Here is a 19,413-nt window from a genome sequence, read left to right on the forward strand (position 1 = left end):
TTCATGTGTGAACTGTGAAAAAAGTTTTATTCAAAACAGCATTTAACTCGCACATGATGATTCATACTGGTGAAAAGCCGTTTTCATGTGGGAACTGTGGACAAAGTTTTAGTAGAAAACGGGATTTAACTCAGCACATGATGATTCATACTGGTGAAAAGCCGTTTTCATGTGGGAACTGTGGACAAAGTTTTATTCAAAAACAGCATTTAACTCGGCACATGATGATTCATACTGGTGAAAAGCCATTCTCTTGTGGAAACTGTGGAAAAAGTTTTTTTCTAAAACTGCATTTAACTCAGCACATGATGATTCACACGGGTAAAAAGCCGTTTTCATGTGGAAATTGTGGAAAAAGTTTTTGTCAAAAGCAGAATTTAATTCAGCACTTGATGATTCACACTGGTGAAAAGCCGTTTTCATGTGTGAACTGTGGAAAAAGTTTTATTCGAAAACTAGATTTAACTCGGCACATGATGATTCACACCGGTGAAAAGCCGTTTTCATGCGTGAACTGTGGAAAAAGTTTTAGTCATAAACCAAATTTAACTAAGCACATGATGATTCACACCGGTGAAAAGCTTTCATGTGGGAACTGTGGACAAAGTTTTATTCAAAAACAGAATTTAACTCGGCACATGATGATTCATACTGGTGAAAAGCCGTTTTCATGTGGGAACTGTGGACAAAGTTTCAGTCGAAAACAGAATTTAACTCAGCACATGATGATTCATACTGGTGAAAAGCCGTTTTCATGTGGGAACTGTGGACAAAGTTTTATTCAAAAACAGCATTTAACTCGGCACATGATGATTCACACTGGTGAAAAGCCGTAGAACTATTTTCCATATTTGTTCTATGTTGAGGTTCATTATAAAAGTCATTAGATGAAAACTGGAGGACTTTCTTGTTTATAAAGTGGGGAAATTGTTTAAGTATCTAATTTGTTAAATGTGATAATTTGGATCTTAACATTTGGATACTTAGAGATGTACAACGTGTACTTGAAGTATTGATTTGTATTATTATCTTTGTAGAAAGAATGAGTGGGGTGAATGAGGTTAACTTTAATACACTTTTAATCCAAAATAAAATGTGCTGTTGTGCTCTATTTGTAGATGTTCATTAATTATTTTGCACTTTGAAATTTACTGTATTAAAAAAAATCTTTGATAGGTCTGTCTTTAAAGCAAAACTAGACTGAAACTGAAGCTGTTATTTGTTTCAAATTATATTAACCAGTCTAGGTAAAAAAAATGTTATCTAATGTTAGCTTAAATGTTAATATCATCTTGGCTTATGCTAGCGTGTTTGTTAACACGACTTAACCCATTAAATACGGGTGGTTTAGGTTTTAGGTAAAAAAATGTTATCTAATGTTAGCTTAAATTCTTTGATTACCATGTTGTGGTATGTTAGCATAACAATCCATTGGGTAAGTCAAGCTTAGCTTTTTTGTCCCAATTAAACAAAAGCTAATGTTACCTTAAATGCTACGTCATGTTGGGTAACAGTAAATTAACCTGTTAAGGTTAGCAGCTATTATCGCTGTGGGGTGGAGAGCCTTCTCTGTCTGCATCACTTGTGGTGAGAGGATGGCTCTGCAAAGTTGTGGTCAAAGCTGCACAAAGGACTTTGGGGAGCAGCCTTTCAATTTCTTGATCTGGGACCTGAGTATAAATTTCTTCCCACAAACTATCAAGGTGGTATGATAATAAAAATCCTTAAATCCTTGAACAATTTGTGCATTGAGGAATACACTTAGCATGCTACAGGTAAATGTTATTTAATTTGGTTAAGAATAATTATTGTACTATCAGTAAGTGATTTGTAAGCAATGTTCTTAGTTGCCAGAGGAACACAGTACTGCCTCTATCAGCTCAGATGTTCAAACTGATTAAAAATGAGGATGGATGCTTTCTATGAAAATATTCCTCGCCATCTTCCAGGTTCTTTCATCAAACAGTTGAGACAGAGTTTCACCACTATTTACCCGCTACTTTACCCGCCATTGAAAGTATTCTTAAAAGTTTGTCTGATAATCTGCAGCTCATGTGACCAAACTAGCCAAGGAGATGAAGTTAAAACACTCAATATTGTCAACATTGTCACTCAACAATGTCTCAAGATTTATGAAAATCTGGTCATTTGATTAAACACTCAACATCTCTATCTTTTAAAAAGACTCCAAAATTACTGGGTCTTTTAAAAAGATAGAGTCTCTGAGAACAGTTCTTTAAAACATTGCCAGTTTTTTTAGTGTTTTGAGCTGACTGTCCAGGAATTACCCGAAGTATTTAAAATTAGCCACAGTTTCAACAGGCTGGCCAACGAGAGAACCTAGAACCACTTTGGGGACCAATAATGCCAGAATTAATAATAAATAATAAAGACTTAAAGGTATTCTGATTAGTAATGTAATTATATTAGTTGTGTTACCACCCCCACGCCATTAGAGGCAGTAGCAAGCCCGAAAAGAAGCAACCGAGGAGCAGATTTAGAAGTATACCGAAAGCTACAGAATTTGTTAAAAACTGTGAGCTGCTCTGGAGTAAATAATTGAGAGAAGTTCAAATGCATGCCGACAGTGGAACTCCTTCCTAAAGATGAATATTTATCACTGATTTAAAAAAATAAATAAATAAGAACGGGAAATAGTGCCCTCTTTACTTCCGGAGCGCAATGGTCCCATTTCCAAATAAGGTATGAGATTGACAGCGGTCCGTCCCCGCCCCTTTCTGTTTGCTGTAGAGAGCAAAGACATGAATGACAGCGAGGTGAACAAAGTGTACTTGCATTTAGTGGGCGTAGCTTCTGCTAAACCGGGGGAATAATTACTCTGCTGCAAGCGGCAAGACAGAAGGGCCAGATTAAGATTAATTGAATTATTATTTATCAGCGGCGACGTGGAAGTTGTTTCCGAGGGTAAGCTTGGATTTAATTTTTCTCCTGAATATACGGAACTCGACGTGGTAACCCAGCTAACTAAGTCAGATGTTATTAATTTTATCTGTCTTGTTTGGCTGTTAGCTTAAGTTAGCGGTATTACTTTTTCCTTTTTTTACGTACGCATTAACTTTTTACTGTATGTCCCATGTCTGTTATCATTAGCGGCTGCGCTACTGCAAAGCGTATGTCAAAAACTATTTACCTTTTTTTTTTTTTTTACTTGCGCAGCAAGCTGGAGTGTTTATTGCTACTGTCGCTGTGGCAGCGTTAGCTCCCAGTATTATCTGTGGTGGGTGTAACAGATTGGGTGTGTTCCCCATCTACAGGGACAACACCCGAAGTTGCGCTGAAAGACAAAATATTGTCAATACAACCAAAAATCCCCTCGCTTTCCTTCTGTTACCTCAGTATTTTTGTTGGCTAAATAGTTCTCGACGTTGTGTAATTTGGCGTGTTTTGTTGCCTGTATGATTTCTACCGCTTGTTAGCAGGAACATGGCTGCCCAGTGTGTAACCAAGGTGGAGCTCACCGTGTCCTGTGAGAACCTCCTGGACTTCGACATCGGCTCCAAGTCGGACCCCTTATGTGTCCTTTTAATGTGCAACTCTGACTCCCAGTGGTATGAGGTCAGTAACATAAGCAGCATAAACTGTTTTGATTTTAAGTTCAGGCCAAGTATGTTGAATATTGCTACTTTTAGGGGAAGAGAAAGCCTTCATGATGCAATACACTCCACTGCTTCTATAGCAGGGGTGTCAAACTCCAGGCCTCGAGGGCCGCAGTCCTGCAACTTTTAGATGTGCCTCTGCTGCACCACACCTGAATAGAATAATTAAGGCTCTGGAGAACTGATCTACACAAGGTGGAGGTAATTAAGACATTTCATTCCAGTGTTTTGTACTTGTGGCACATCTAAAAACTGCAGGACTGCGGCCCTCGAGGACTGGAGTTTGACACCCCTGTTCTATAGGATTTCAGGTCAAAATGTAGTGCTATAGTGGTGGTGTTTTTTTTTTTTTTTTTTGTTTTTTTTTATATCACTAACACTAAAATCACAGCTTGATGTTGAAGTGTGGACTTCCTCTGCAAAGTTACCAAAAAGTGCACAGAAGAAACAAAAACAGCTGTTTTCACATAGTATTTAGGACTATGAGGTCACAAGAGGCATTTGCATTGACCCAAAATCCAGACCTCAATCTGATTAAAATGAGTGCACACAAAAATGTGCACTCATTTTAAATCTTATATCGCTGTCTTCAGAGGCGATATAAGACTAAAGATGACCCTTCCAACTTGTTGCTGGTTAATAAGTTGAAGTGGTTCCATAAGTGTCAATAAATTGACTTTCATGGAACCTGCAGTGCCTCCATGTGTGTTCAATCTCATCAATGCTATTATCAATGTTGCATTGATCATTAAGACCCTGACTTGCGGGTCAACATATGCTCTTTATGGCCTTGTTAACATTTGGATCGCTTCTCACCTGCGTCCCGTCTTTCCCCGGCAGATGGGACGCACAGAGAAAGTTCAGAATTGCCTCAGTCCGAAGTTTGCCAAGAAGTTTGCACCCTGGGTCAGGTGAGGTTACTTTTTCTGAAACAAAACAAGTTTTGCGGGAGTCGTTGCTATTTTGTCTCTGGTAAACCACTGCTGATAAGATTCCTGTCATTTGGCCTCCGATGTTCACTCATCCATGCTGTCATGGATCTCATTTGCCCAGCCGGCCCCACTGCTGCCGTGTTTTACTCATCATCTGTTCTCCCCACACGTAGGTTGTGTCCAGTCGGAAACTGACCCGGCCGCTGGCGCTGAAGAACAAGAAGCCAGCTGGGAATGGAACAATCACTGTAAGGTTCAGCAAAGCCAGCGGGAAGAATGTTTTCTGTTTCGAACTCCTCTGTTTAATGCGTCTACATTTTGTGTTGCAGATCAGTGCGGAGGAAATAAAAGACAATCGGGTGGCGTTTTTTGAGATGGAGGCAAGAAAGCTGGATAACAAGGTAAGGGTATTTCTGTTTGTGCTGCATGCTTTTAATTTCTCAACATTTGGTTGCATTTTATTGGCCTACTGTTTATTTCCTCCTGTAGGATTTCTTTGGGAAGTCTGATCCTTATTTGGAGTTATACAAGCAGACAGAAACCGGATGGCAGCTGGCTCACAGGACAGAGGTAAAACCGTCTGCACGGCTTCTGGTTGTATGAAAGAACTTCTTTTCTTTCTTGAGTTTTTGAAAGTTGGCGTGCTTCATAGCTTTATAGCCCATTGTTGTATGTTAAGTTACAACAGAGACGTCCATCATTGTTGCTACTGCTCCATTTTCTTGTTGGTATTACGTCTGAAAGCCATAAAAGCTAGAATAATATGGATGTTGTTCAATTTCTGACATAAAAATAGCTAAGGAGTATTTTAATACTGGAAAGTCATCACGGATTCACCTACTTTCTCAGATTTTTCTGTTGAATGCGTCTGAATTATTTGTGGAAAATCCACTTATTGAGCATATCTAAAATGTTCTAAAGAAAATGCAGCTTGGGAATCTCAAATACCTAAGCTCTGAGGATCTGAGTCATTGATTTTCACTTTTTACCATCTGAATGGAAAGAGGAACCACTTGCGATGTGACTGTTACACCATAAGCCTTTCATAATGTTGCACGCTGGATCGAGCGCCCCGTTATTTGATGGCTGATCCCATTGATTTAATGAATTAAGCGTTTGCTTTAGGGCAGCAAAACTGGTTCTACGTGTGAAATTAAATGGAGACGTCATACCCTGCTTTAAAAAAAGAAGAAAAATAACCCGACAAACGCAGCTTTCGTTTTCCACTTCTCCATCTGGCTGCTCAGTCAGTTCCAACTGTTTGCACGGCAAAAACCGTCTGTGACCATCAGGGCCGCCGCGCTCCATCAGCTGCTGTCGTGATTTAGAGCAATATGATCTAAATGTTGTAAAACCAAACTGTTAAATATCACTGGAGGTCAATTTTGTGGACGCAGAAATCTGCATCTGTGTGATTTCCGTGAACTTTGTTTTCAGGTGGTGAAGAATAACTTGAACCCGACGTGGAGGCCGTTTCGAGTTCACCTGCAGTCTCTGTGTGGGGGAGACGTGGAGAAACCAATTAAAGTAAATGTGGTTTTCATCCTCTAAACCTGGAATGAATCTCGTCTTTGCCCGCAGTCACATTCTTTTTTTTTTTTCCTTCAGAACATGCAAAGATGTTAGCGCTTGTTAGCTTGATATTGTTCTATTTCTTTAACCTCTGAAGCGAGCGTTTCAGGAAGGAGGCAGTTTGCGGGACAAGTGAGTTATTTTGTGTGCCACCTCAGTTTGTCTTTTCTCATCTTTCTTGTTACGTCCTGGCTGAGGTGTGAGAGTGAACGAAGTACACTGAAACACTACAAGTGTCGTTCCTGACTTTGTGTCATCAATCAAGCTGATACAGAGACACAACTTTCCCTGTTTTTACTGCCTTCATATCCTGTTTCTAAGAGTCGTTTTTATTCTTGCACCTTTGTTTCATCTGTGTGTTTCGCCTTCTGAGAGCCACCTCACCTGACAACAAATCACACATTTCCCCATAGACCTTAACGAAAGCAACTTGGTTTCAGAATTGGTCAGGTTTTTGCTGTGACTTATCACTTTGTGTCGATGCTACTGCCGATTTTAGTTGTGGTCTTGTGACCTGGCTAGTTTAATGGGGGGTGGATTGGGAACAAACCACTTTGCAAAAGTGTTCACATTTTGTCACGTTTCAGCCAAAAAACTATGATGTGTTGAGATTTTGTGTGACAGTCCAACACAAAATGTTTGACTTTCAAAGTCATAATTTTGACTTTTAAGGTGAGAATTATGAAACACAAAGTCATAAACATGATATGGGAAGTTGTCATTTCAACTTTAAAAAGTCACATTTATGGGGTAGAAGGTAACGCGGTCTTGCTCCCGTTTCTCATAATCACCTCTTTCTATCTCATAATTATGACTTTAAAATAAATTTTCCAGGTGGAGTGCTATGACTACGACGACGATGGCTCTCATGACCTCATCGGATCCTTTGAAACCACGATGAAGCGGCTCCAGGAAGCGTCGCGGACTTCTCCGGTATGACCTTGTGTGCGAGCGAGTCTCACACGAACGTCGCAGCAACCAACACACAGAGCATCTCTTTGACCTCCACGCCTTTTGCTCCCATTTAATCTAATCATATTGTTCTGAAATACCTTTGTGACGGATTGGAATGATGTAGAACAAGTCTGACGGCTGCAACTGAAAGCACCAATGAAAGGAAAATCAGGTGGCGGCAGATCCACCTAAAGTCTGTTCTCAAAAGAAATCAGTTTTGCTCATTTCACTTGATCATAGAATCCTTCATTGTTATGAAAGTCTCCAGATATTTTTTTTCCTTTCGTATGAATTTTCCTCCATTGCTCTCTTGTGATAAATTCACCAGCATCGTCTTGTTCCACAGGCCGAGTTTGAGTGCGTCAACAGCAAAAAGAAGCAGAAGAAGAAAGGCTACAAGAACTCCGGTGTTGTGAGCGTGAAGCATTGCGAGGTATCTGCTTAGTTTCTGGGCCGTTTGTATGAATGCAGGCAGTGTTCAGATTTCTGAATGACAGATTCTTTTCTCTGCAGGTCGTAAAGGAGTTTACGTTCCTGGATTATATAATGGGAGGCTGTCAGATCAACTTCACCGTGAGTTTTGGCTTCGATCAAACTTGTCGTCTGATTCATGTTTGGCTTTCAATGGTACTATTAAACTGTTGTTTTTCCCAGCTGATATGATCGAAAAGAAATTATTTTGCATCTATTGTGGATCAAAATGATGCAAAGTGGCACTTTTTTTGGCACCAACGAGTCTCTGGTTCAGCTCTGTATGGTTTCCCAGTGTTTTATAAGCCTGGTGGGCCACCAGGCTTTGCTTGTGCCCCCACAAGGCTAAGCATTGTTTGTTTATTTATTATATGTTGTACTTTCCACGAGTAACAGTGATGGCAAAGACGGGTTAAAGAGTCTCTTATGTGAAACGGTTGGAAACGCAAAGTCAACATCAGTATGTGAACACATAGGGAGACTGAGGTCTGGTGTCTTTTTTTTTATTTTATTCACTGGACAACTGTAACCACTTCCTGTTCACACGCTAACAACTTCCACGAATAAAGTGACAAGTCCCAGATTAAAAAAAAAAACCTAAACATTTTGGACACTTTAATTAGGATAAAACAACTGAAATTATTGTATTTTTATTTTTTACATTTGCCTATTTTAAGACTTTCTAGTTGGCTTTTAGGTGTTAATAATGTCTTCCAATAACACGTAACTACTTAGTTAAAATCTTCAGATTTCCTGTCAACTTTAAACATTTTTTTAACTCAAAAACATGATAGGAATCTGGGTGACTTCACTAGTACCGAAGTTTTCTAGAGCAAACTCTGAGTTCTGGATATTCTTACATCATTAAAATTACTTGGTTTCTATGTACAGATCAGGCTTTTAAACATTTCCCATACTTTTTTCAGTAAGGTTGATGTTGGGGCTGTTCCATAATCGTATCATTAGCCTATTTCATCCATTTCCAAACGATTTCCAAAGTGTTTGGGGATCATTATCCCTTTGTGTTCCAGCCAGAGGACTGTGTGTCTAATTGTCTCCAAATGTCAACCATCTAGCTGTTAAGTTGAGGTAAAAGCTAATGTTTGACTCTCTTCCTGGTAGACGGTGTCACTGCTGTTCCATCAGCTTCCAGTTAATGATTGGTTGCTTCATCTTTAGGGGAGAGTCTGGGTCAGATGGTTAAAAATTAGACACAAAAGAGTGTTCGACCATGAAAAATAATTCCAAAGCAAATTTTGAAACGGGAATAAACTAAGCAGATTAAAGCTAAATGACCATTTCTGATAAAAAAACATAGTGATAAAATGCCCTGCTACAATTTTAATAAAAAAAAAAGAAAAGTCATAAGTTGCTAAGGAATAGTTCAAGCGAATTAACTCTCCAATTGGAGCAGCATGTTGGAGATGTTTTTGTAGACTTTCGCTCATATTTGTTTTGTTTGTTGTTTTTTTTTAGTTGAATTGTATCATTTTGATGCAATGCAGCTGTTCTTACTCTTGTTGCTCTCACTAGTTGACTTTCAGACAGGTGTTATGATGTGTAACCATAGCAACAAAGTGTGTTTAGCTCTGTTTTTTTTGTTTGTTTGTTTTTTCAAAGTTTAGTTTTGTTTTACAACCATGGGCACCTGATGTGAAACCTGCAGAAAGCCTGAACCTGTGCACCCAGTTTCTTATTTTAAAACTTGATGAAAGTTTTGTGTGTTTCATCATTTCACCCTCACAATCATTAAAAGCTTCAAATCAACGTGACACTATATAAGTGTAGTCTCTGACTGCAACTGCCGTTCTGCTGATTTGTGCGCCGTGTTGGTCCAACAGGTGGCTGTGGACTTCACCGGCTCCAACGGGGATCCCAGGTCTCCTCAGTCCCTGCACTACATCAGCCCTCAGGGCGTTAACGAGTACCTCTCTGCTATCTGGTCCGTGGGCAACGTCGTTCAGGACTACGACAGGTAGAGACATGTTCTCATTCATTTTAAATATAAGCATTTTCCATTGCTCTTACCACATTACATCAGCAGCTGTGGCGTTGTGCAAGTTACGTGAAGAAATTTCAGCGAGAACGTATTTTTAAAAAAAACTTTTTTGACCAGTTCGATTTGTCTCTTTTCTCAGCGATAAAATGTTCCCGGCGTTTGGCTTCGGAGCCCAGATTCCACCCACATGGCAGGTAAAGCTCATGTTGCAACAGCACACTACCCGTCCCTCCAAAACGCCTGAACCGAGGCTTTCTTATTGAAACACATGATCTCGTTTTACAGGTTTCCCACGAGTTTCCTCTCAACTTCAACCCCTCCAATCCTTTTTGTGCAGGTGTGTTAACTTATCTTTGAAACGCAGATGCTACTGGAGGGTGTCGGTTTTTGTTGTACTGATGCTAGTGTGATCTGCCGTCGTGGTGCAGGTGTAGAAGGGGTGGTGCAGGCCTACAGGGCGTGTCTCCCGCAAGTCAAACTCTACGGCCCCACCAACTTCTCCCCTATCATCAATCATGTTGCCTGTTTTGCTAAACAAGCCATCCAACAGACCACTGCATCCGTGAGTATTTATAGTGTCCTGATTTCCTTATTTGGTAAAGGTTGACGTTTTGTGTCTGCAAAGATTTCCCAACGTGGGAACTGTCAAACGTGAAGCCGTGTTCCCAGTGTTGCCAAGGCAACAGAAACAAAGTGATAAAACATCAAAATGACAGGTCAAAATCTATGTATGATTACCAGACATTTCCTGATACATGCTAAGCAGTAGCAAAAACATATGTAAAACGAAAAGCTTTTTAATTTATCTATACTTTTGAGGATTCATTTGCAGTTCTGTCAACATGACGTATGGAATCGTCATGGATATGGATGTCATAATTTTGAGCTTGTTAAGATGTTTTTGTATGGCATGTATCATTTTGTATGTATCGTTTTACAAAATGATGCATACAGTCTGACTGATGTGATCAGTCAGAACAAATTGCTTTTTTTTCATAGCTGAAGTTTAAAAAATGAATTAAATGACTTGTTCAAAAATTTTGCATTTGCATGTATTCTAAAGTCCCTTCTCTCTGCACTTCCTCTGTTTTTACGGGCCAGTGTGCTATTTAATATTTCCAGTGACTGGCTGTATCCATAGCAACATAACCGTAGCATAGCGCATTGTTTCTCTGTTTCTCTGTTTATGGTGTTATTAGATTACTGACTTGTTCTCCTCCTGCAGCAATACTTCGTCCTGCTGATCATCACCGACGGAGTCATCACCGACATGGATCAGACGCGCAACGCCATCGTCAACGCCTCGCGGCTGCCCATGTCCATCATCATCGTCGGCGTGGGAGCAGCGGACTTCAGCGCCATGGAGTTCCTGGACGGAGACGACGGCCGCCTGCGTTCGCTGGCTGGCGAAGCCGCCATGAGGGACATCGTCCAGTTTGTCCCCTTCAGGGATTTTCAGAACGTGAGTTCGTCAAGTCCAGTTCACCAAACTTCTTTCTGTTTCTCTCTGCTTTGTAGGAGATGGAATAGGGAGCGGCGTTTGCTGTGATTTCCGCTAATTCAGCTTCATTTCTCTGTTTTAGGAAGCTAACTCATTGCTATAAAACCTGCATGCATTTCATTTGGTCACTTTTTTATTTTGATTCAAAATGGGAGTCGTGCCGCAGCAGAGCAAAGTCCCTACGCAGCGTCCGATACCTCAAACCCATGGAGGCCAAGGCCCTCAGCAAAGAGCTCACTTAGTTCTTGTGCTTACATTGTTTATTCCTCTTTCTTTCAGGCGCCCAGCCAGGCTCTTGCTCAAAGCGTATTAGCCGAGTTGCCTCAGCAAGTAACCTCCTTCTTCAGTTTACGAAAACTGAAGCCTCCCCAAGATCCAAGTCCATCTTAGGGGTACACATGCCTGTAATAAATCACCTTTATAAACAACTGCCTTAAGTCGTGTACAGCAATGCTTTTAATATTTGTTTTGGCTCGTCTGATCACAGATTAACAACTCCGAGTTCATCTCTTGACATCTAGCACTGACGTGAAGAGATGAACCTGTTATCAGAACTTGGATACCAGTCTAGGAAAAATGTTTACACACTTTGAAATTTTTCACATTAAGTGATTTTTACAATAATAAGTCTCAGTGTATTTTCATTGGATTTTATATCCCATAGTTAAATAGCTCACAATTCATTGTTGAGTCCCGTCATCAGAAATCTGATCCTCTAAGGGAGGATAAAAAAATAAAGGCATTGTTTCTGCAAGTTTTCACAATGGCTCTCTATAATTTGGCTTAAAAAGGGCTAAGCCTACAATTAAAGAAAAAAAAAAAAGACGTAACAAATGCAGAACTTGCAGTTTATCTGTTTTGTTTAAATTCCACAACAGAACGACACCCAGATTAGTCAGACATTTACATGGCGTGCCACTGGACTGTTGAGGTTATCAGTAATTCACTGCTAACATAAGTTTGTTTTGCTAACTTGCTAGCTGAATAACTCAGTTGGCTAATGAACCAATTAGCAAGGTTAAATATCAAAACCCACCAAACCGTGGTTAGCCAGCTAGCTAGCTTTTTTGCTGGATAGCTAACATTATATTTTTAAGCTAGCTGGTCAAAATGTATGTACTTTTGTGGAGAAATGGATGAATTGCCATCTAACTAAGTTGGTTAGCTAAGTGACTAGCTAGGTTAAATATCTGAACCCACCAAAGCAGTTTGCTAGCTAGCTTTTTTTCTGTTTGTGGTTATATTTTTAAGTTGGCTGGATGAAATCCATACATTTCTGTGGAAACGCAGGACTTAAATTTAATTCATAATGGTCTTAGAAAGTCAGAAATTTGTGTTGGTGAAACCCTGAGAAAGCTTTATGTTTGATCAGTCAGAACAAATGTTACCTTTGGTTTCTCGCTAAGCAAGTGCATGAAACATTAGAGAGAGGGATTTCCTCTCTCTGCTGTCCTCTAACATTTGCTAACATTGACTTGAGACTCTTGCTCATGCTGAAACGGAGATAGATTAAATTGCACCACCGTTGCTTTCTCTGTGCAACGGGGTTTTAATGCTACAAAAGGAATTGGCTTGTGGTGGCTAACACGCCTCTCTTCTTATTCTACAGTATTTAAAACCTGACTGGTAATGAAATCCTTAAAAATAAATATAAATCTTCTTTTCAGCTGCCTCCATCTGCATGGCATCTTTCTGGTCACTCTCTCTCGCCCTGCCTTCTAATATATCCGCCTCTACAAAAACAAAATGAATCCGTACGCTCTTTGTTTCGACTTTCTACAAACCAAATCTCCTGTTTTCATGCGTTAGGCTCCTCGTGAGGCGCTGGCGAAGAGCGTGTTGGCCGAAGTGCCGGCTCAGCTGGTGGACTTTTTCTGCACCATGGAGCTGAAACCACCAAATCCGAGTCCTGCCCCGGCAGAGACCCCCGCGATGCCATAAAGAAACCTGACGAATTCCACGTTTCATCTCAAGCAGCTCTATATAACCGACAGAACTGTCATGTTAATGTGCACTAAAGTGTCAATCTAGCCAGCTGTCGACAGCATCCAGGTTAGTTCTTTAATTTTGTGTTAAAAATATATATGTAGTTTGCATGGTAGTTTACTCTGTATTGTCAAAAGTTTTGAAATGCATTCCTTTATGAACTTCTGTCCCATTTTGAATTCATCGGCATTAACATGATGATGGCCCACCCTTTGCTGCTGTTTCACCTCCCTTTGGAAAGTGCCATAGGTTGTATGTTTTTTTTTGTTTGTTTTTTTTTTTTTTGCATTTGTGAGGTCAGACTCTAATGTTGGATGAGAATGTCATAATTGTGCCAAAGACGCATCATCAGATTGAGCTCTTCCTCATCAAGCTTCTTTGTGGACCTTTCTTTTTGTTGCTTCAAAAATACTTTATAGATCCCAAAGGGAAACTAAATAAATAATTAAATGTCAACTATGTGGAGCTGTTCCCACATAGTTGAGGATATTAATAATTTTGCAAAGCGCGAGTCGCCTTGTTTGTTGGATTTTCCCATTGGAAACTAGAAATGAAAATAAAGGTATTAGTTTTATTTTTGTTTTAAAATAAAAATATTAACTTTAATGATTCTCTATTTTTTTTTTTTTTTTTTGTGGAAAAACCAGAAATGTAGATTTGATTTTTTTTTTTTTTTTTTAAATCTAAAATGATAAAATTAATTTTAAAAAAAAATTTAGACATTGCTTAATTTCATAATCTGATTCTCTAATCCTGGGCTAGTGCAGTCACCATGTGATCTCGTTGCCCAAATATGGTAACGCTTTCTCAAGCTCACCATGCCATTAAGAATCAACCAATTTTTTTTCACTTAAAATGCCTGTCCTTGTCCAATCTAATCAATATTTTAGACTTATGTTAGTTCTATTTTTAGATATTAACCTGCATACTTGTTTTGTGGTGGGAAAAAACACATGGGATAAGACTTTGGGGGTACGAAGGCATTTTCTTATTTTAAACACGAGATGAACGTTCTGCTTCTCTGTTCTTCATGAAAACGTTTCAGTTTTTTATGTTTTGGGTTTGCATTGCGTTTAATTGATGGTTTCTGACAAGAATCCTGAAAGATCAACAAAGTCTGAGTGACACAAGACAAATTTGGGGGGGAAAAGGTGCTAGACTTTCAGTACATTAATTGTCTTTTTAGAGCTTAAACAAAATCAGTGTATTGTGTAATTCCATCATTTCCCATGTTAAATCATGTAATATCAAATGTGTATCACTTCTAACATCAAGAACTAGAATGAAAACCACAGTCAATAGCTGTGGTCTGCATGTTTGTTTATGTACTTCCATGTAATAATCTATTAGTATAGAGATTTATATTGTCATAACTGGGTTTATTATGCCACTTATGTTTTGATTTCTCCATGTTGATGATCCACAGCTACAGATCTGTCTCTCAGATATGAACTAACATAATATCAGTATTATATATATATGCTAGTGCTCGCAACACCAGCGAGTTTTGAAAATGGAAGCACGTTTGCATTTTAAGTGTTTATATATTGCCGTTAGTTTAAATGTAACTTTTTGACCATATAATGTTTATTTGATGGCTCCTTCCTGTTCTATTCCAGCTGCTTTGCACTTACATCAGTAGTGGACGATGTGCCTTGAAGCGTTCTGCTTGCTAATAAAACACTTAAAATTGTGAACAAAATGGGTTTTCTTAATCGGTCGACTCTATGCCTCTGAGAAGTACGCTGCTACCACTTAGTGGTGAGAAGGTGGCATGACAGTCTCACCATATCAGGATAGCTACCAGGTACAACAATAAAATAGAACATCTTAAAAAATTATATTTTTAAGGTGATTATTTCTGTTCTTTGAGTAGGATTTTTTTAAAAGAATGTAATGGATATGTTTTGCTCTACACTTTAGTCCGCATGAAAGGTGAGTCACAAAATGTCATTTTTAAAGAATCTGGGTTTTCAGAACACTGTATCCAAGCTCCTGAGAGGAAAATTAAGTGGTAAAAAAAGGCTTATCTAAGGTAGTGCAAGTAAAGAGAGTGCCACAAACTAATCTTTTCCACGCATTTCGATGTAACTGCGCAGTTTGACATTTCAAAAATAAATTAGCTTAATGGAAAGACGGCAATTTGGAAAAATTCCTCTTTCAAAAATGAATAACGGAGGAAAGACCTACGGTTGCAGGTTAAGCCTTTTTCAAGTTTGAGCAGGAGAAAGGAATAATAACTTGATTATTCAATATTTAACTATTTTGAACTGAATTACTGACATTCATCAACTTGTTGACAAAATACTATCATTCTACCTGCTAAAGTAGGTGTTACATGTTCTTAAATAAACGGCAATAACCTAGAAATACCTGTTAAAAGTTTAAGTAGTTCACTCTCAGTGCTCATAATCATAAGGACACACCTTGTTCACTGATATCACTGTAGACCAAGACAGAGATTTATTACAACTACTGACACCATTAATCAGGCACTTGAACTTTCTCATACAAAAATAATCTACTTCTGATTAGATGACGGCTACATTGCATTCTTGTAACCCAACGAACGTTAACAGTTTTGTATTCGTTCATTATTCACTGTGCCAGCACTACTTTCTGTCCAGACCGACTCAGTTCCTCGAGCCTTCCCGTGAAGCAAGACGCCGTCGCCATGGGCAACAGCATGATTACATTCAGGACTGCTTGAAGACCTCCTCAACACGGTTGCATACACAGTCTCCGTCGCCGAGGTCACATGCGGTGGATGTTGCTGTGATCCATGAACTGTTTCAGGTTGTGCAGGTTGTCCCACCACTTGAAGAGGAAAGTGTTTGCGATGAGGCCGAACCAAGGCGTTACGTCCAGCTCCTTCCGCTCCGCCTTGTCCAGCATCGCTTTGAGCTCCTCTTTGCTCACGTAGCAGTGGCTCTTTATCTCGTTGGGGTCTGGACTCAACTCCACGTCCTACAGGAAAGGTTGGGAAAAGTCGTCAAAATCAAAATGAAACGCACTCGAGTTTGTGGTTGGGACATGACAGAAAGACAGTCTGGGTTCGTATCATTCAAGCACTTTTCCAAGCATTTTTTTTTTAATCAAGGTAACAGCGTCGCACTTTGTAGATAAAAATATAAATGTACTAAAACAAGACATATTTGTTACTACTGATAATGTTTGTTCTACATCCTAGAGCAGGTATAAGGTAAGCTAAAATATATAGAAAAAAAAATGTTTTGAAAGGTTTCTCTTACACACTTAAAACACCTGATTAGCCCAAGAACAAAACACTTAATATATTTTGTTAAATCCACCAATTTTCAATAACCTTGTTTAATGAGTAAAATATAAGTCAACCTTTACATCAATTAAATAGATCGGCAAGTCATTGGCTGCATTTCCATTACAAATGTTGCCAAAACTGTCAATGTGGGGAAAAAAAAAAAGAAAAGTTTCACAATTCACAACTTTACTTTTCAAAATATCAAATTGCGCAATCCGAAGGTCAATGGAAATGCAGCTATTGATCCATTGGGAATAATAAATATTCATTACATGGAAGCAATCCAGAAAAATCGTATTAAGGTCAATATCATTCCCGCTCCAATGTTTAAACACAATGCACAACAAAAAACTATTAAAAAAATATTTTCACTAAGTTTCCTGGCATTTAAAACACAAACAATTTGGGTAATTCTAAATAACCTAAAACAGAAACGTTTAGTCTGATTTAACTTCAGACAGTGAGAGAAAAAAAAAAGTCTGTGTCTTAGTTGTAATGCAAATATCTGGTTTAAACTGCAAATAATGTTTTCCAAATTTAGGCTTTTAATGCACTTAATTGTCAAAGTGTGCTGTTTGAACATCAAGCACTTTCCAGGACTTTATACAGAAACCAAGCACTTTCCAAACCTTATATGCCCAAATGAAACTCGAGGAGTATTGTCCTCCCAGCAGGAGCTTCGGTTAGAGATCGGATTGAGTCGACCCACCTTCTGCATGACGAGTATATAATCGATCTCGTGTTCTCCCCACACCCCGTCGGACTGCGCTTTGTAGTGGATTCGTGTCAGGTACGTCATCTCCTCTGGTGGCACCTGAAAAACAAGAGCAGATCAGACATGGAGCCGAAAACGTGGCTCAATCCTCTCTAATCCTCTTCCAGCCAGCGATTCCCACCTGCTCCAGGGGGATTCCCAGTTCAGCCTGGAGTCTCCTCTGGGCGGCCTTCCTCACACCCAGAGCGTCCCTCTCCTCAAGCTCGCTGTCCGTGTGCAGAGGATGGCTGCAGCATGTGTTCGTGAAGCAGCCTGCGTGCGGGGAAGAAAAGCCAGCTGAAGCCAGTTGTGACTAATTATTTGGCCAGCAACTTGCAACCGCTTTAGTAGTCGATTATTCTGATGATTAAATCGATTTTAAGAGTAAAATAATGGGGGCACTTTGCAGATTATTCATTTAAGTGCTCAAGCTCTATTTTTTTTTAAATACAATTTTATAAATACATTTAAAAAGTACAAATGGTAAAATTCCCTTTTTTATGCAAGAAAATAAATATTTTATTGCCTAAAATGCAACAACGTAGCATTCTTTTAGTGCACTTGATCATTTCTAGAGGCATATGCAGCAAAAAAAAATTACTTCTAACAAACTTTTTTTTTCAGAATTTGAACCAGGTGGAGCTAAAACTAGATCTAAGCAAAACTTTTTATATATATCTTAAATGAAAAATGTATATATATATTTTTTTGTACTGTTTTGACTAAATTACTGCTCTGAATATGTTGTTCTCTCAGCAATTTGTGTTCTTCCCCGTTAATGACTAATCGATTGCTAAATAAGTGGATGATTATTTCAATTGTCGATTCGTCACGATTACTGTTTCAACCCTACAAAAGATGTTGTGTGATGGCAGGGATCTAGTGTTCCTCACGTGGGAAGGTGATTTTGGCATCGGATCTCTGCTGCAGGAGCAGCTTCTCCTCGCTGTTGAACAGGAAGACGCTGAAGGCTCTGTGCAGCAAACCTGGACAGGTTTTTAGGAAGACAGGTGAGGTCGGAGCTGCTGAAGCAGTGAGAGCGGACCGCAGGCGGGTATACCTTTGTCGATGTTGGAGTTGAGGTGGCAGTTTTTCTTGGTGTCCGCTCCGATCCTCTGGTCGTTCTCGTCGATGAGGATGCACATCTCTGCGAGCAGCTGGACCTGCTTCTCGTCCAGGTGGTCTGTGGTGATCTCGGGCATCCTGACTGCAGCCTGTGCGCGTGTCCACTCGCTGATGTAGAAATGGAACAACTTTAATATTGTATCCTATGCACAATATGGTATTCGTAGACTTTAGACAACGGATTTCAACGGACCCAGGGGTTATCTGTTCACTTAAACCAGTTCTTTCAGTAGAAAAACGAAGACATCTACAACACGGCTAAACGAGCGTCTTTAAACAGTAGTAGCTCCGAGGATTTAACCCACCTGGATATCCGTCTGCAGCCGCTCGTCACAGAAGGCCTCTGCCACCCAGGAACTACTCTGCTGCTGCCAGGTACGTTTGATTTCAACACGCCGACTCCCTCGCGGGATAGCACCCGGAGCACCGCCCACACAGCTGGGGCCATGGCCTGACCGAAACACAAAACCAATCACAAGGACTGAGCACCCGGCTGATGGTAATACACGGACATGGATCGAGTGACATTGTACACACATGGCCAAAGTGTTATCCTTGGCATACCCGTGGCTTTACAATAAAGAAAGGGATCCTAAAAGGGACAATTCTGAATTATGGAAGTGAGGTTTTGTCGCATGATTAAAATTACTTAATATCTTACTTGCTGCAGATTCTGAGTATATTCACCTCTTTGCGAATCTGTGTATTACCTACCTGTATTTCCTATGTGCATAAATAGTCCACTTATGGGACAATATCTATGCCATATAAATATGATTATGGTTTAAAATGTTACTAAAATAGCTTTTGCTGAAGCTGCTGTGACATTTTTGAGATTGGATTTTATTTCTCAGTAGAATCCATTCCAATGCACTCCATTTCGGGTTTTTTTAATTAACGCAGACTGTAAACACGCCATCAGCCCCCTCAGCCCACTGCTGATGGCGTGTGGCGGCGTCTAAAGACTTAACATAAGTATTCACTGTGGGGACACATGCAAACCACGTAAAAGCACATATTATGAGATGCTACTTACCAAGTACGTAATTTGCAGCAGGAGAGCCAAAATATGCCCTTGAAGCCTATTTAAATGCGCTTGCTATAGTTATTCCAGACTGGCAACGAACAGTCACGCATTCGTTCTCTCCTTCTGACGTTACGGGCTTTGATTCGCTGTCTAAACGGCGGCGTGACTGCTCATTGGTTCAAAGGCTGCAAACAC

The 19,413-nt window shown here is 39.7% G+C and overlaps 2 protein-coding genes across 3 annotated transcripts; one reads left to right on the top strand and one right to left on the bottom strand.

Moving 5' to 3' along the window:
* The first annotated feature begins 2,735 nt into the window (after positions 1 to 2,735).
* LOC122824317 (copine-3-like) lies at positions 2,736 to 14,732 on the top strand. The gene is given in 17 exon segments (XM_044104769.1): positions 2,736 to 2,925; positions 3,438 to 3,576; positions 4,458 to 4,513; positions 4,516 to 4,528; positions 4,723 to 4,797; positions 4,879 to 4,950; positions 5,039 to 5,119; positions 5,987 to 6,076; positions 6,956 to 7,054; positions 7,422 to 7,508; positions 7,589 to 7,648; positions 9,388 to 9,521; positions 9,685 to 9,739; positions 9,831 to 9,882; positions 9,974 to 10,107; positions 10,771 to 11,007; positions 12,856 to 14,732. Coding segments are annotated over 16 exon segments (1,509 nt in total). The 5' UTR covers positions 2,736 to 2,925; positions 3,438 to 3,444; the 3' UTR covers positions 12,988 to 14,732.
* Positions 14,733 to 15,472: 740 nt separating this feature from the next.
* idi1 (isopentenyl-diphosphate delta isomerase 1) lies at positions 15,473 to 19,361 on the bottom strand. Of its 2 annotated transcripts, XM_044104767.1 has the most exons (7): positions 19,228 to 19,361; positions 18,497 to 18,642; positions 18,127 to 18,299; positions 17,960 to 18,052; positions 17,209 to 17,339; positions 17,022 to 17,126; positions 15,473 to 15,999 (listed from the first exon to the last, which is right to left on the bottom strand). In XM_044104767.1, the coding sequence occupies exons 2-7, from the start codon at positions 18,637 to 18,639 to the stop codon at positions 15,787 to 15,789; spliced, it is 858 nt and encodes a 285-aa protein (XP_043960702.1). In that variant the 5' UTR covers positions 18,640 to 18,642; positions 19,228 to 19,361; the 3' UTR covers positions 15,473 to 15,786. The 2 variants fall into 2 exon arrangements, with proteins under 2 accessions (XP_043960702.1, XP_043960703.1); XM_044104768.1 differs by lacking the exon at positions 19,228 to 19,361 and having other exon boundaries at positions 18,385 to 18,517.
* Between the last annotated feature and the right edge of the window lie 52 nt (positions 19,362 to 19,413).

This window comes from Gambusia affinis, linkage group LG21 (genome assembly GCF_019740435.1).
Source record: "Gambusia affinis linkage group LG21, SWU_Gaff_1.0, whole genome shotgun sequence".
NCBI classification, from domain to species: Eukaryota; Metazoa; Chordata; class Actinopteri; order Cyprinodontiformes; family Poeciliidae; genus Gambusia; species Gambusia affinis.

Bases quoted from the DNA above. Each gene is read 5' to 3' on its own strand.
- idi1 (XM_044104767.1), bottom strand. From the start codon at position 18,639: ATGGCCCCAGCTGTGTGGGCGGTGCTCCGGGTGCTATCCCGCGAGGGA. The intron at 18,300-18,496 runs GTGGGTTAAATC...TTTCTACATCAG, and splicing joins GGCTGCAGACGGATATCCAG to CGAGTGGACACGCGCACAGG. The intron at 17,340-17,959 runs GTGAGGAACACT...CCCCGCACGCAG, and splicing joins TGCCAAAATCACCTTCCCAC to GCTGCTTCACGAACACATGC.